Here is a 17,561-nt window from a genome sequence, read left to right as displayed (position 1 = left end):
AGTTTGATAATATTCAGTAACAGAACTCTCCTGCATCAGTTTAAAAAGAGCATATCTAGGACAATCAAAGATTGAAGGTCCATATGTAGTTTCAATTGCTTTTGCTAAAGCACTCCAAGAAGAGACATCACCTGATTTTTGCAACATCTGATACCAAGGTACCACAGGACCGTCAAAATGAATAGCAGCTACCTTCAACCAATAGGAATCGGATATGTCATAATACTCAAAAAACTGTTCAGCTTGGAAAAATCCACTGAAGAGCATTATTCCCATCAAACCTAGCCAGATCCATTTTAGCTGCCCGCCAAGGAGGAGGATGTGGAGACCTCATCTCAGTCACAACCATAGAATTCTCCAAATTTGAAACTGATGGAGAAGTAGCAACTAGAGAATTTTGTAATTGAAGTGACTCCATACATTTAGCAATCGAAGCTAAAGATTGTTCGATGATAGCCATTCTTTCATCCTTAGCTCTGTCCTTCTCTTCCTTTTGATCTAGAACAGCCATAACTGTCTCCATTTTAGACGAAAGCGCCTTGAATCGAGTATGTTCAACCATGGAGGGAGATCAACAACGAAAGCACCAAATTGTTATGAATTTCACAATAATTCAATGAAGATTTCTATATCTGTTCCCAAATTTCCAGATCTAGTGATTAATCTCACAAAATTTAGCAGAATCACAACAAGAAATTCAGTGGAAACAGAGTAATAGGATTCCCATTAACAATCAAGTCCAGGATCCTATCAATCAACTCATCCAGATCAATTAAGAAACTGAAAAACAATCAATCATCAACCACTACAGCTCATCCATTCCACAAACAACAAGCAAATCAAACACAATATCCAAACAAGAAGAACATCAAATGAAGATAACCAATTCAGTAGTTCTCACCACCAAATTCCCCTCTCTCTCCCGCAGGATCGAGCCTTAGATCACACTTCTTCCATGCCCCCCTCCTTCGGCTCCTCACTGCTATTTATATCCCTCCAGAGATAGCCTTCCAGACGAGAGTTGGTCTGCCTCCTTCTTTCTTTCCCCAATCTTCTCCCATCCATTGGATGCTTCAATAACTTCTTCATCCCACCGTCCACGTGTCCTGCTGACAGCCCCCCACTAATTGCTTGTAATTCATTGACTTTCTCTGCTTGTTTGACCTCCAGCTTTCGCTCCTCCATTGCCACATCATCCAATTTATAAGGAAATATAACACTATGCAATCATTCAACAGGGGTGTGAGACTAAGGAAAGTGGGCATGGTTTGTTGGATGGGCCGGTTGTGGAGCTCGATGGGGAGTTTCATATGATTAACAAGGAGAATGTTATGGGCCATCAGATGGACTGTGGGTTGTTAGATGGTTCTCAAGTGGTGGAAAATAGGGAGGATCCCCAAGGAGAGCCCGAGTTGAACATTGGGCCGAGGGTGGGGCCGACAGTCACTATTCTGGGGAGTGGCACCGGGTTGGGTGGTACTTCGAACTCTACATGGACAGTTGGCTCGGATATGGAGAAGATTAATTTCAGAGATGTAGCGTTGAAACCAAATTTACCCCCGCCTGTGGGATTCACCTGGGAATTTTTAGAAGAAGGGTGGGCCCTGCGGCCCAGTGTTGATCTTTTGGTCACTAACGAGGGTGATGCATCCCTATCTCCGGTCGACTTACAGTCTTTATCAGTTGTGATCGCGACCTCTAATAGTAATTATGAATCAGATGACTCGATCTCAGCATTTGAGAGAAAATTCAGGGTGCTATTACCAGATTTGCATGAGGGATCGCAGTCTAATGCTGGAGAGCAGGCCCTTAGCACCGGAAAAAGTGAGCGTAAGAAAAAATCATCCTCACGCTTCAATGAGGAGGCCGGTTTCATTGCTGAACCCCCGAGATCTGCCAAGAAAAAGGTCATGCGCAGCATCGATGGGGAAGAGGGTACTAGAGCGAAGATGGAGGATGACATCAGCACTGTTAGAAGAAGTTTCGAGTTTCTTGGGCCTCGTGTTCAAGATATTGGTGAGACTCGGACCTCTAAGGAGACACATGTTCCAGACTCTAGTTAGTTACTGAGTGTTAGTGCTCATGTGGACTGTTGTCCGTTTTGTTGTTCTTTTTGTGTTGTACTTTACCACATCTAGTGGTTGGTATCTTTTGTATCTTTTTTTTTTGCATTAATGTGAAGTGGTTTATCCACCTTTTAATAAAAAATAAAAAAATAACAGAATTGTATCATGTTGTTTAATTAAGCCCTATAATCGAACATTGGAAAGAAATTATTATTATTATTATTATTTTATTTAAGTGAGAGGCTCTGAACAAAAAGACTATAGTGTTTATTCTCTAACTCATTAAATATGTTCCTAAACAATTGGTTAGTTTTGAAATTAATTTTTAAATGCATATTTATTTATTTATGTTATAAAATATTTACTGATTTTAAATGTAAAATTAATTAAAATGTCAAGTTAGCCAAATCTACTCTATTATCAATGTTATAAAATATGAGTATTAAACTTTTGAAAAAAAGGAAATATATTTCTAAGGCTATCTCCAATCCATAACCCCAAATTTTATCCCAAATCCCAAATTTGGTTCTACTACAATAAATTATACTCCAACCATAAATTTTAAATTTTACTCCAAAAAAGTATATTCACAAAATATTCCTTCCATATCTTTTATATATATTATTATTACGATTTAATAAAAAAAATACTTGAAATTAATTATTTTTAATAATAATTTAATTAAATATTTATTACTATTTAATAATTTACTAATAAAAATAAATTAAAAAATTTTAAAATTTGTAGTTTATGATTTAATTTTTTTAATTAATTGCATACAAATTAATATTGTAGGTATATAATGACTACTTATAATTACATTAATGTTTAACTTTATAATTTTAATTACAATAATTATAATATAAATTGGTTGTATTCAAACTTCATGCTTAGCATTTTAGCAACCAGAGATAACTGCGTATAAGTTTCACATTCATCATATAGAGGTTTATCAACATCTTTTAGCAAACCAATGAAATTGTCACACAAATCTGTTGTATCATCACATTGAGGACTACGAACTACCTCATCAACATATGGTTTTGCATCTTCACGTGGTTCTTGTATACTTGGGGCAGCTTCATCATGCAGTAGAGATGGATTTTCATGACAATAATTACTAGCATCATCATCAAAGTCCGAATGTGCATTAAAGCTACAACCTGTCTTCAAAATTTCTAAATCCTTGATCCCACCAATTAGTTTGTTGTGGCAATTGATTAACCACAAATTGTTCTTCTTCATGCCACATTTTCTCCCCATGACATGTCCAGTTGAAATAATTGGCTGTGAATCCTTTGCGACAAAGGTGAAGCATCACTTCATCCGGGCTAAAAAATTTCAAATTATCACACTTCTTACATGGGCACCTTATTAACGACCCATCCATTTGCTCAGGTTGTGAACTTGCATATTTAATGAATTCAGTTACACCCGCAATAAATTCATCATTTAGGGCACCATAACCGGGCAAATTCTTGTTATACATCCATTTCCTTGATTCTCTTAAAGACATTGTTCCTGAAATCAAAAATATTTTTCAAATATAACTAAGTAGGGTAATATGCAGGCAGAAAATTTTGCGACACATTTTGCTGAATTCTGCGACACAAAAACAGTCGTGTCGCAAAATATTGCAAAAACCGTCGCAAACTTCAGCCCAGTTTTCCAACTCTTGTAAAATCGACAAATGATCCAAACTAAAACAGTAATACTATAATCATCACTAATTTGAAACAATAATATATAACATAAGTCGATTAATAGAACATTCATAACTCAAATCATCACAAATTTACTATATACACTAAATGAAACCCTAAAAGCAAATTCAAAAGAGAAAGGGGAGGAGAGAGAAAGAGAGAGAGATAGAGAGATAGAGAGACATACTAACTTAAATCACCAAGAATAAGGTTTTGGAGGCTCTAATACCTCAAGAAATCTAAAAACTTGTGAAGAAAATGAAGAAGAGTAAAGGTTAAGGGCTTGGAGGACTTCTCTTGCATTTTCCCATAAACCAAAACTTACCTTTTTGAATGGGAGAAATTTTTTTTATTATTATTAAAATTTGCGACACATTTTGCGACAATAATTTATCGTTGCAACTGATGTGTCGCAAACCAATTTCATGTGTGACAAATTTTGCGACACAGTTTGCGATGCCAAAAAATCGTTGCAAATAATGTGTCGTAAACCAATTGCATGCTAAGTGCCAACATTTGCGATAACGTTTGCGACGCCAATAGATCGTTACAAATAATGTGTTGCAACCGGTGTCACAACCTGTGTCGCAAACCATTACATGGTAGGTACAAAACTTTTGCGACAAAATTGGCGACATTTTTGCATGGTCATTTTTTTGCGACGTAATTTGGTTAAATTTGTAACGTTTTTATTTTTTTGTCACAAATGGTTGCAATTTGTGTCGCAAATCTGCAACACATTTATGTGTCGCAAATATATGTGTCGCAAATAGCATTTTTTCTTGTAGTGATAAATGGTAAGATAGCCAATATTTTGTGAAATTATTTTTTATAGTATATAATAAAATGTGTTGTCCAATAAACTTTTATTTTAGAAGATTAAAAAATATATAAAATATAGCTAATAAACGGATTATGAGTTTCTATAATAATTATAAATAATAAGATTCCAAAATCTTTAAAAAAAAAAATAACTCCTGTACATATTAACAGAATCAAAATCATTGTCCACTCAAATTATATATATATATATATATACACGTATGCATAAAATAAATTAAAATAAACCGAAATATTACAACAAAACTTTTATTAACTAAATTAAAAGTTCTTACATTATACATGATAAAAATTTTACAAGTAAAAACTCCCAAAGTCTAAGATAAAGTGTGTATATACTCATCCACCTTCTCATTCATATCCCTTGACAAAAACTTCATGCAAATTGGAGGCTTTAAGTTAACTAAAGATAAAATTGCTTGGGGTAAAGCCCAAATACCTTCACCACAAACCAAACCTGAGGCAACTGCAGATGCAAACATATTGGCATTGGGTTTATTTACCTTTTGCCATATAAATAATATCAAACCACCTATACACATGTCAATAGCAAAGTTTGATCCTAAATAGAAGGGAATTGCCATTGCCATTGGAATGGGAATAAACATTGCAATTTTGACCCCTACATGATCTCTAATGATGTTAATAAGAATTGCAAAGAAAAAGAATGCACAACTAAGTGTTAAGCAATGTTTTGGTAATGAAGAAAAACCTTCTGCACCTAACACTGCCATGTTTCTGTAAGCAAGAGCATAAGGTGCTGAGAATTCACTCCCTGGGACACCAACATCCTTAAGTCCTTTGTAGAAGAGCCAAAATATGGTAGGACTAATTAGACAACCCATGGCAGTGCCAATCACTTGACTAATGAACATGGCTCTAGGTGATGCCAATGTCATATAACCAGTTTTGAAATCTTGAATGATGTCTGATGCAGTTGAAACAATGTTAAACATTGCACCACATCCTGCAAGTCCAGCAATCACACCTCCATTTAAACCTGATAATGATCCTATAATAAAGATTGCAAGTTTGCCATAGGTCGAAGCGACAGACCAATCGGTGAGACCACAGCCATAAGCATTGCAAAATGCGAAAATTGGAGCCAGTGCATAAGTAAGCAAGATGTAGTACCACTTGAGTTGTGGGAAAATATGAGAAAGTGCAGCTGTGGAGATCAATGATATAATGAAATAAAAAGTGATAGCAGTCATGTTTGGTAAGCCATCTTTAAGGAACACTTCTGTTCGACGTTGTTCATCATATGATAATTTTTGGTTTGAGCAAGTGAAACTAGGAGCATCATCATCTGAGATTGGTAGTCTAGAATTGAAACCTTTGCTTTGTATTTGTGTGATTATGGCTACAATAGTCTTGTATAGTACTTTTAAGAAGTTGTATATGCCATCTCCAAGCATCAACCCAATAGCTAAAGAAATCTGAGATAAGATATAAAAATATATATAGTTAATTATACATATTAAGTTCTTATACCATATATATATACTAGATGCATTTGATATTAAACCTGAAAACTAATTACCCGGTAGCCTTGGAGGCCTTTCACACTAGATTCATGGAGATCATAAGCAAACCAATATCCTTTTTTCTTCTCTATGAGAGGCCATAGAATTCCCCATGAAATAATGCCTCCAAAAAGGACGGAGAAATTTATAAGGTGGGGGCAAATCATCCCAACTCCAATATAAGTAGCTGAGAAATCAAAATAAAATCTAAAAAAAAAAAAAAAGTTAATTAGTTGATTAAATATGAAAAGCTTTAAAGAAATTGCTTGCATATTGTATGTGTAAAAATGCTTAATTACTAATATACTTTTATAAAACATCTTTTAGTTGGCTTTTAATAGAAATATATAAGCAAATAAAAATGATCTATAAAGATTAATAAAGAGATATTATTTTTAAATAATATATAAATAATCTTCAATTTTTAGGGAGAATGCAATGAAAAAATTGAAAGATTTATACTGTGATGAAGGTTAGGAATTCTTACTTTCGTTTATAAGCATTAATGCCCAATGTGGGGAAGGCTTTAAATCCACAATCATCTCCTGCACTATAAAACCATTGGAAAACACCCCAGAAAAAGCTCATAAAAAAGAACTTTCCCAAAGTTGCCACTTGTTTCCTGAAAAATTAAGTAAAAACATAAATAGAATTTCGAGATATATAAGATGAATATTACTGACATTTATTTATTATTTTCTTTCTATTGTAATATGGATATACACTCATTTGTTTTTAATAAATGTAGACAAACCATGGACTACTATTATGTTAGAGAAAAATTAAACCCTTAATCATATATACATAATCATTTTGTTCATTTCAACTCTATAGTGTCGATATATTTTATTCTATTATCCACCTACATTAATTTACACGTGTGTGATTTTTATTTTTATTTTTTCAATTTCATAACATACTACATTAGGCAATTATCATATATGTTATATATTTACATATTTATTTTTCTCTATCCAGTTTTAAAAAATATTTATAGGAATTTTATCCGTATATCCTCGAAAATTTGATTTGTTTGTGTTTATACTTCTCAACCCTAAATGCAACATTGAAATATATTGTTACATATCAAATAACCAAAAAAAAAAACCTTTGTATACATAAATTTCTAAAAACTTATAATGGTAATTAAATTAATATATATATATATATACCCATAAATATTAAATTTATTTTATTCATTACATCTAAATAAACATTAACATTGTCAGAAATAGTTTGAGGATTTAAATAAAAATTATTTTTATTACTATAAAAGGTTGATTTTTATATTATAGATATATATATTAATAGTGAAACTTATATTTATATAATTTATAATATGTTTTAATGGTGTATAAGAAGAAGAGGAGCATATACATAATTAAATCTAATTTTTAAAAATGTACAAGATATTTGATTTTATTGAGAGGTTTATGGACAAGAAACCCATATTTTTTTTTATTCTCTACACAATTATGCATTTCCAAATGAATAAATATATGCTAATTTTTTTTATAAATAAATAAAAATATAAATAAAACGGCCTCAAGTAGTGTTACTTTGAACTTACTTAGCTAGTACTGCTCCTTGAGGAGTATGAAAACTGTTGATCAAATGAGCAGTGACTGTGCCACTTGGGTATCTGAGCTTATAATCAATTATCATAATCTAAAATATAAAATAAAATTCATTAGTTTATGTAAAACAAGAGAAATAAATAAATAAAATTATGAAATATTCATGATTAAAAAGGAAAAAAAGGTTAATGGAATTAAAGTAATCACCTTTCTTAGGGGCATAAGTGAGAAGAGACCAAGGAAACTAACATAGAAAAGAAAAGCAATCATCCAGCCTAATCCTGGATTTTTTATGTTATCTTCTTTGTTCAGTTCTGTTGATTGGTTTGCAATTCTGTCACTCATAGCAAACAGATAGCTCCCAAATCCTCCTGTCCATTCATTTAATTAGATTAATCAGTAATAGTTATAAATTAAATGTAGTTAAAATCATTGTTCTTATTTCCCTACCTTATCAAATACATTAGAAAAATTATAAATAAATGTTACTAAAATTTTTATATTATATATATATATATATATATATATCCATAGGTGAAAAAACATAGAAGATTGATTCAAATATTATATTACTGAATCTCTTAAATAAGTAGTTTTAAATTTAAATTTTTGTATACACAAATAAACACCTTTTAAGAGAGATTTTTTTTAATAGGGTTTTTAGTATTTTCCTCTATATTGATTTAGAGCCCATAGTTTTATTTCTGATATCTTAATCAAATACATTAAAAAAATATAATTAAATGGTACTTCATTTTTTTAATGAAATATTACAATTTTTTAGTGCATGCAAAAAAATAAAATCAAGCGGAAAAAATAAGGAGGTTCGTTAAAATACTAAGAGTCCGTTTGATATGCAAAATTTTAAAGAACATCACAGACAACTACTATTGTTATATGTTCGATTTACAAATGTAGTGGGAGTATAGTACAAACCATAGAATCTGTAAAGCATAACTTCATAATATTTTTATCAGTAAAATCAAAGTTTAAAATTTTTTATCGAAGTACATGATAATTTAATATTAGAAAAACACCTCTCTGAAAAAGTCTATATTTTATTAAGCTTTTAGCAAGAAACCGGCTTGTTAAACACTAATTAAAAACAAAAGTAGGTTTAAAAAAAACTCATAGTAAATAGAAAATACCGCTGAAAGCAATGCCAGCGGCAGCAACAACACAGGTCTGAACAACGGTATTCTCTTGACGAGTAAAAGGTCGGCAAGAAAACCCTAACTTCTCAACGATCTTAGTCCATCCCTTAAGGAAGAAGAAGCCAAGCAACCCCGGCGAGATGTTCAATGATGGAATAATGCCAGAGGTGAGATTGAGCTTCATGACTATCACACTGAACATCACACTTAGGAACAAACTCAATACAAAGGCCCTCAACGTCAACTGCTCATGCCATGGCGGTAACCGTTCTCCAGCGAACGTTTTCTCCACCGATATCTCTTCTTCTTCTTCTTCTTCCTCTTCTTCTTCTTCTTCATCGTCTTCTTCGCTTTCGCCTTTGTGGTCATCCTCCTCATCATTGTTATAAACTGTTTTATCGGTACTGGTATTGAAATCGGTATCGATGTCGGTGTCGGAGATCTTCTTCTTCCTATTGGACATGTGGTTTTTGGATTTTGGATGAGGCCTTGATGGAGGTATATCTTCGTTCATTGGGTGAACAGTGGAAGACATTGTTGAGCTTTAATTGTTTGAGGAAATGGAGGAATGAGGATGGGTTGTGCATGGAGGATGGTGGTACTGCAGAGATGGAGAGGTGGAGAGAGAAAGCCTATGCATGGTTTCCTTTTTATTAGGGTTTGAATGGTTCGCCCTGTTTTGTGAATTTGTTTAATTATTATTATTTATTTTATTTTGCAATTTTTTAAGTTTAATGTAAATAAACAAATATTATGAAAAAATTATAATAATATTTAAATTGATTTTATTTGATTATATATCATTTATATACGGTTTTTTTTTATGAAAAAAATAGTGATTTCACTCGAAAAAAAACAACGATTTCATTCTTTGAAATTTTTTTAAAAAATCAATAAAATAATATAAAAATCAATAAACTAACATAATTGATGCATTTTTATGCATTTCTATACCTACTTATTTTTATAATTTTTTAAATTAAAACATTTGTCACATATTCATGAAAAAGTTTAATTGATTTTTTTTTTCTTAATATTTTTTTTTATATTTTATTATCCTTTTAAATCAAATATATTATCGATTTTGCATAGAATCAAATGTCTCAACCTTAACATGTTACACTTGTTAAGAATATAATATAATATAATATAATTTAATTTAATTTAAACTTTGAAAATTCAAAACATATATAAAAATTATTATTAATTACAAAATAAGTATACAACCCCTAACTACCCCCATTCATCTCTCTATCTCTCTCAACAACCTTATTTATCTTCAACTTCTCCTCATGAACCTCCCAAAGAGCTTTAACAAACCCTTGCAAATCCCTAAACGAACTCCCTCCTTCTTTCACCGCCATCAAAGCCTTCTCTCTAAGCTCCACCGCCCTCTTCCTCCTCTCTCGACTCACCTCACTCGTCCCAACCGACTCAGCCAAAAATCCTCCCCAACTCGTCCGGGTCCGGCACCGAGTCACTCCCCTCACAAACCCTCACCGCCACCCCAGCCTCACTCATCAACCTCGCTCCGACGAACTGATCCGCCCCGAACGGCCACGTCAGCATCACCACCCCCGACGCCACCGCTTCCAACACCGAGTTCCACCCGCAGTGAGTCAAGAACGATCCTACCGCCCGATGACTCAGCAACTCCACCTGTGGGGCCCATCCTCTAATAACAACCCCTCTCCCACGCACCCTCATTTCGAACTCCTCATCCGGGACCGCTGACGTGTCCCTCACGCACCAAACAAACCGGGCCCCACTTCTCTCCAACCCCATCCCCACCGCTTCCAACTGCTGCCACGTCAGCTCCGCCTGGCTGCCGAAACACACGTACACCACCGAGCCCTCCTCGACTGACACGTGTCAAGCCATCGGATAAGTCGGTCATCGGCCTTATCCGCACGTGTACTACCAGCAGCGGTGAGTGGGCCCACAGCCCAGACACGCACGTGACCGAGTTCATCCTTCAAGTGTTGAAGATAACGTGATTCGAGCGAGTCGAACGAGTTGAAAACGAGTCCCCAACTCTCAATGTTACCGAGAAACCCGTCGCGAATCGAGTGGGAAACGGGGTCACCTTCTTTGAAGCTGCGGAACAAGGTAGAGAGGTGGTTCCAGGGAAACGTAGGGGAATCGGGAATATTGGGAAACGAGTGAGGGAAACGTGGGTTATCAGGGTTAGGGTTTTTAGGCATGGAAGTCCAGAGAGAGTAGAGGGTGGAGAGAGTGAAAGCACCAGATGGGGAGAAGACGATGCGAGGAATGGATAGTTGTTCGGCGAGATGTTGAGTCCAGCCGAGAAAGAAGTCGGAGATGATGAAGTTGGGAGGGTTATGAGTGGATTTGAACCAGTGGAGAAGAGGGGAGTAGAGAAGAGAGAGGACATGGGTCATAGGGATGAACAAGGAAGATGGGAGGTTTTTGGTGTTTTCAATGTTGGGAGGGATGGAAGGGTGGGAAGGGAAAGGGAGGATGAGAGTTTGGATGGAAGGGGAGAGGGACAAGAGGTGGGAGAGGAGAGGGAGGTTCTTTGGGGTAGTGAGGATGGTGATGGTTAGGTTTTGGAGGGAGAGTTGGTGAGTGAAGTCTAGGAGAGGGAGCATGTGACCTTGAGCTGGGTATGGTATTATTAGTATGTGTGGTTTTGTTTGTGTTTGTTCTTCTTGGGTGGTAGTAGCCATTGGGAAGGTTTTAGGAAGCTCTTGGAGCTAGAAGATGATGGTGGGAAGAAGAGGAAAGAGGAAGCAGACTTGTAGTGGGAATGGTTTGAACTTTGAAGGACAGGTGATGATTAATTTTAGTTGAATATAACGTAGATATATAAAAGATGATGGTGGCATCATGCATGACATAGTGGAATGTGCAGGAAATGATTAACTTGCACGGTAGCTTTCAAAAAAAATCTAGTATTTACAATCTGGTGTTTTTTTAACTATAGTAGTTGGTTGTTTGACTTTTGATTTGATTTTAGTTTTGAGTATTTAAGTGCGTTTTTTTTTAATCATAGTCTTTTTTTTTTTTTGTGAAAATTTTAAAATATACTGAAATTATTTTGATGTGCTCAAAGAAAGCGTTTTAGGCACCGGGGCGAGCTCATCCATAGCCAAACGCGGGTATTACACCAGGCAATTTCATCCCTTGTGTCAGTGCAGGGTGGAGTTAAAAGGGGTTATCAGAGGCTGAAATTCTCACGCCGTGTCGGAAAAGTTATTTTTTAAATAACAAAATGTTTGATGGTTTTGATTTTTTTTTTATATATTTAAATTAATGTAAAAAATTATTTTAACACATAAAAGCATATGATAATGTAATTTTTTTTTTGGTTAGTAGGTCTAATTATAAAATATGTGACTTTGATCCACCTGATTTGAGTCTTCATTGGTGCATCCATTTTCTTCACATTTTATTTTATATTTTAAAAATGATTAGGATTTTAAAATTTTACCCGATGATGATGATGAAGTGAAAAGAGGAAGAAAATTAGTGGAAATAATTTGAAGGAAGGGACTTATAGTTCTGTGACATGGTTGTATGATCTGACACGTTGTTGTTGTTGTCGCCTGTAGATCATGAACTTTGGTTGAATGAGAGACGTGTAAAGATGGTGATGGCATCATGCATGACATAGTGAATGTGCCACAGATTGATGCTGCGTAACGTGAGGGTTGTTTCAAAAAAAATATTCTAGTGTTTAATTAAATATATATATATATATATATATATACGGAAATTACTATCATGTGCTTTTTTAAAAAAAAAAAAACATTTTGGTCCAGGCAAGCTCATAATATCCCTCATGTGCGGTGGCTCTCACCCGGCCGAGGTTGTGCCAACACATAGGGAGAGAACCTCAAGTCTACGCCTGGGCCCTGGTTTTGTCACAATTTTGAACGGTTAAATAGTACACTTTTAATACTAATTAACGCTGTCAACATGCAATTGGCTAAAAAGGGCATTGTTATTAATTAGTGTCAGTGGAAGGTGAGAACAATGAATAAGTGTGGGTCCTGTAACTAATAATAAAAAAAAGAAGAAAAAAAATTATGCCAACGTTGAAGTTGCTGTTGGAGTGAGAGAAGCCAAGCAGCAAAAAAAAAAAAAATGTGTAAATTGATAGCAAGAAGATGATACGGTAAAATAGCACTTGTTTTTCCCAAAGCTTAGGTGGTGAAACTAATTTGTGAGTAGTTTTTTTAATCTACAGGTTTAATTTGGTCATCATTTTGATTCTTTATTGATACCATTTATTATCCATATTTATATTGATAATGTATGTGTTGTTGAGAGTATATTTTTTTCTTTTTGATTTGTTTATGTCTTTATGGTTGTGAACTTCTAATTATATCTATAAAAAAAATTTGTTTACTCATTGTTGATGTAGTGAAAAATTTTCAAGTGATTTTAGGTTCTCATGGTTTTTGAACTCTGAATTAAGGATTTTTTTTTTTAACATATAGACTACAAGCGTCCCCTATTTAAAAATAAATCAGAGATGTGTACATATGAGAAACAGAGCTCAACGTCGACCCACGTGTCATCACCTTGCATAGACATGGGATTTGATTTCGGGTCCTCCCTAAAACAAACGCTCTATGCAAGAGATCCGTAGCAATATCCCAAATGCCGTTGGTAATTAGAGATATTTTCCACATGTGTGTATTTTGTTGAATTTTAACTAATGCCATTTGCTTGAGATCTCATTTTAGTATATAAAAAAGAGGAAGTTTGCCTTAATTGGAAGTTATTGGAAGTCACAGAGATAGTCACACGCAGTAGAAATTGTACAAAAGCATGTAAAAGTTCTGGAAGTCACATGGGTCGTGTAGATGATGATTATAAAATTTTTGGGCCTCTTGTAGAGGTTGTGTTACTCACATGCTAAAATTCCTGATTTTCACACTGGTGTAATACTTGTACACAGCAAAAGTGCTACAACCAATACATATTAACTGTAAATAGTAATTTAGTTGTCTTTTACTTCCGCATACCCCAACAAAGTATAACAGGTAAGTCTTGTCCTTTTTTGTTTTTACATAATAATTATTAGAGGTATTGATGAGAGATTATATAGATTGCTTTTATATAAATATATAAATCTTACTTACGATCTCTTAGCCTATTATTACCGAGTTCTTTGTGTAAAGTATTCATTTTAGAGAAAATCTGAAATTAAGCCCCAAAATTCACGCAAAAGGAGGACATAAGTATGTTGAATTTGCGATTACACTTCACATCTGTGCATGTCTTTAACTTCCCTTAAAGGGGACACTTGTTACCTAATTACTATTATATATATTTTTTAAATTGAAATCAATTTTCAAATATGTAGTTTTAATCATTCACATATTGCTTGGATTAATGCAACTCTAGCCACCAAAAAGGCAAAGTTGGAAAATGGTCCTCTCATCAAGCAAAGTCTCAATTTCATTGGGCCCTTCGCCTCTGCCTCTATTAAAGAGGGCCCCCATGTGGAGGATCAATACCTTAGCACTCATGTCGATGATCAAGATTCTGGGGCTTCTTGAAATGGAGTTAATTTTGTCTTCTATCCAGTTTTTGTATGATTTTGAATCATTTGTGTTGTGTTTTGCTTTTGCTGGTCTTTGTTAGGTTTTTTCTCTTCCGTTCTTGTAGTCCATGTTGCTCTTTTTTTTTAATATATTATAATTTATCTATTTTTTATACAAAAAGTACAATTTAAGCACAGTGCAACATTGACTGTATATCGATCAACAGACAAACACAAGCCATCAAAGGAATGAAATACAAACCCTAGTACCATAAAGAGATTTTGGTTTTTTTTTTGTTGTTGTTGTTATTTTATTTTGTTTTATTTGATTTTTTTTGTTTATATGTCTTTGGATGCATGAGGATTTAGGTTTGCATGCATGAAACTTGTATTAAATATGATTGAGACATGGAATTTAAAATAAATGAAATTCTAGAGAAGCTTGGTTTAGGTGGGACACCGAAATATGTTCATCTTTTTTAAGGTGAGCAACGTGCATTAGTTGTCTTTGATGGATTGTGGCGGGGCCTACTTAAAGTCACCGGTTACATCATGCTTCATTAGGGTTAACGCCTATATATATTGACAAGCGAGAGACAATTACCCCAATTTAAAGAAAACATTATGTATGCGCACTGACATGGAGTAACTTCATCAAACATCTATGCCTTTATTTTAAATGAGTTTTAAAATTTAATTTTGGTTTTTTTTAAAATAAACACTCTATTTATATGGTTTAGTGTTAATAGACCAAAAGACTATTAACACTATTATATTTTTTTAATTAAATATTTATTTTATAAAATGAACAAATTATTGATCAACTAAACCCATATTGTGAGAGAATTGATCCTGCAATCTCTAACTTGACAAGAGAAAAAAATTACTATTTTTCTAATTCGTAGATGGTCAATCAAATAATATAGGATTTATTATTGTGGGGTTATAATCTTTAATATATCATCTTAGAAGCACGCGATAGATATACTTTCATTATCCCTACGTTAGGTCACCTCAGACAATTATAAATTATTAACAGATCATTAAACCACCGTAATTAGTACATCTTTATACTTGTTTGTCTCTTTGACAACGATTGTTGCTGGTAAAAAAATAAAAAATATTATGAATTTATGTGAAAAAACATATTATTATATACATTCTATTAATTTTGGTTAATAGTTTCTCAAAACTTCTCCGAGCACCATCTGCTCAATGGCGATTGTTTTTTAAAAAAATTCTTTTTAATTTATAGGATGTATTAGATTGAAAGGGAAATGGTGTTTGGAAATATTTTGGCTTTTTTTTTTTAATTTATATGGTGTTCCAACGGATGGCCCACGCTCGATGTTTCTGTTCTTTATGATGTGCCATGGATGACAACTTCATTGCTGGCGATCTAGGGATTTGATTAATAGTTCCTCAAGCCTTCTTGAAGCGCCATTTGTTCATGGCGATTGGTTTGTTTGTTTGTTTTTTAATTTTTTTAATTTATATGATGTATTATATTGAATTATTATTATTTGTGAAGGCGAAGAAGTTAATTAGCCGAAGATAATTTGGATTTATCTGTGCTTAATGGGATAATTATTAGTGAATGCAATTGGTGAAAAGAGGATTGGCTCATATAGTTTTGGGTATAGATTTAGATGGAGGAAATGTATTAATTTAAATACAGTGACATGAACCGTGAATCCTCCTTCAACTTTGCACGTTTTTAGAATTTAAGTGTTTGGTTCGCCGAAATGGAGGCCGAAGAGATGGAAGTGAGAGTTGATGTGACAATTCCACTTGTTTGGTTCACTGAAATAGAGACCGAAGTGCAGAAGTGACCATTTTCAAGATCTTTCACTTCGTTTTTTTTATTTTGGAAAAATTTTGGTGGAAGTCCACTTCGGCGTCCCACTTCGGCCACGTGGTTTTATGTGGGTGATTAATATAACCCTTATTTATTTATATTTATTTATATTTTCTTTTATTGTTTTTTAATTTTTTTTCTCTATTATCGGTTTTTTAAATTTTTTAATTATTTATCTTTTTTATTGTTTATAAAAAACTATTTTAAAAAAATATTTTTTAAATAATTATAAGATGCAACCAATGATTACAAAGAGGTAATTTCACCTGATTATGAAGTAGTGATTTGAACCTCATTTCTATTATTTTCTAAATTTTAATTTTTATTAATTAAAAAAAAGTAATTAATGATTTGACACTTCTCTTTTGAACCAAACACATGAACTGAACATTTTAACTGAAACTTTCACTCTAACCGAAGTGACACTTCAAGACATCCACCACTTCGATAGACTACTTCTGAACCAAACACACCTTATTGGCACATGAAACTTCTGACCTTTAAAAATCACTTCTAATTAAAAAAAAACTAGTTAAAATTAGTTGGTAATTTAAAATTTATAAAAATTATATTAACTTTTTAATATTATCTTTATTTAGAATATATTTTAAAAATATATAGTTGAATATAATTTGTTAGAAATTATAAAAATACATTAAATATAAGGACATCTTTAATAGTTAGACTATTATGGGGTTTGATGTTCATGCCACATCATCAACTCTTTAAACTCTTACCTATTAAACTATCTCCCATAATAGTTATACTATAAAATATGACCCACAATCAACCGATTAAACTCCTACTTATTAAACTCCTATTATATTAATTAAAAATTACATATTAATTAAATTACACTAATAATAAAATTTAAATAATTTGGGTGATTTTGGAAATAAAAAAATAAATTTTGAATAATTTTGAAATTGACATAATATATATATATATATATATATATATATATATATATATATATATATATATATATATATATATATATATATATATATAACTTTGTTTTTAAAAAAAATCTAAGTTTTAACCGTGGCACCCACCATTGAGTGTTCGGTGGTTGCCAAATGCTCAATGGTTGTTATATCCTTATTGAGCGCTTATAATGGGGGCATTTCTATTGAGCACTCAATGGGAGCATAGATGCTCCCAATTAAAGTTACTCAAAAAGGTAAATTTGAAAAAAATAATATTTAATGTTGCATAAAATTTTAAAATAGATAAGAAAAAAATCTATAAAATATGATAAGTAAAAAGAAACCAGGGGGTACTATCTATTTTTTTCCTTGATTTTTTTATTTTTTCAT

The 17,561-nt window shown here is 32.9% G+C and overlaps 2 protein-coding genes across 2 annotated transcripts; both read right to left on the bottom strand.

The window, feature by feature from the left end:
- Nucleotides 1-4,926: 4,926 nt before the first annotated feature.
- Nucleotides 4,927-9,215, bottom strand: LOC120256482 (probable metal-nicotianamine transporter YSL7). Its single transcript, XM_039264147.1, has 6 exons — nt 8,861-9,215; nt 7,920-8,083; nt 7,706-7,803; nt 6,623-6,757; nt 6,153-6,342; nt 4,927-6,048 (listed from the first exon to the last, which is right to left on the bottom strand). Exons 1-6 carry the CDS (start codon nt 9,066-9,068, stop codon nt 4,927-4,929), a joined length of 1,917 nt encoding a protein of 638 aa, XP_039120081.1. The 5' UTR covers nt 9,069-9,215.
- An 827-nt stretch (nt 9,216-10,042) lies between these two features.
- On the bottom strand, nt 10,043-11,842 carry LOC120256492 (UDP-glycosyltransferase 89B2-like). The gene is given in 3 exon segments (XM_039264157.1): nt 10,043-10,308; nt 10,310-10,717; nt 10,720-11,842. Coding segments are annotated over 3 exon segments (1,458 nt in total). The 5' UTR covers nt 11,557-11,842; the 3' UTR covers nt 10,043-10,095.
- Nucleotides 11,843-17,561: the final 5,719 nt, after the last annotated feature.

Source organism: Dioscorea cayenensis, chromosome 3 (assembly GCF_009730915.1).
Source record: "Dioscorea cayenensis subsp. rotundata cultivar TDr96_F1 chromosome 3, TDr96_F1_v2_PseudoChromosome.rev07_lg8_w22 25.fasta, whole genome shotgun sequence".
NCBI classification, from domain to species: Eukaryota; Viridiplantae; Streptophyta; class Magnoliopsida; order Dioscoreales; family Dioscoreaceae; genus Dioscorea; species Dioscorea cayenensis.
This window is presented reverse-complemented; position numbering and strand designations above follow the sequence as displayed.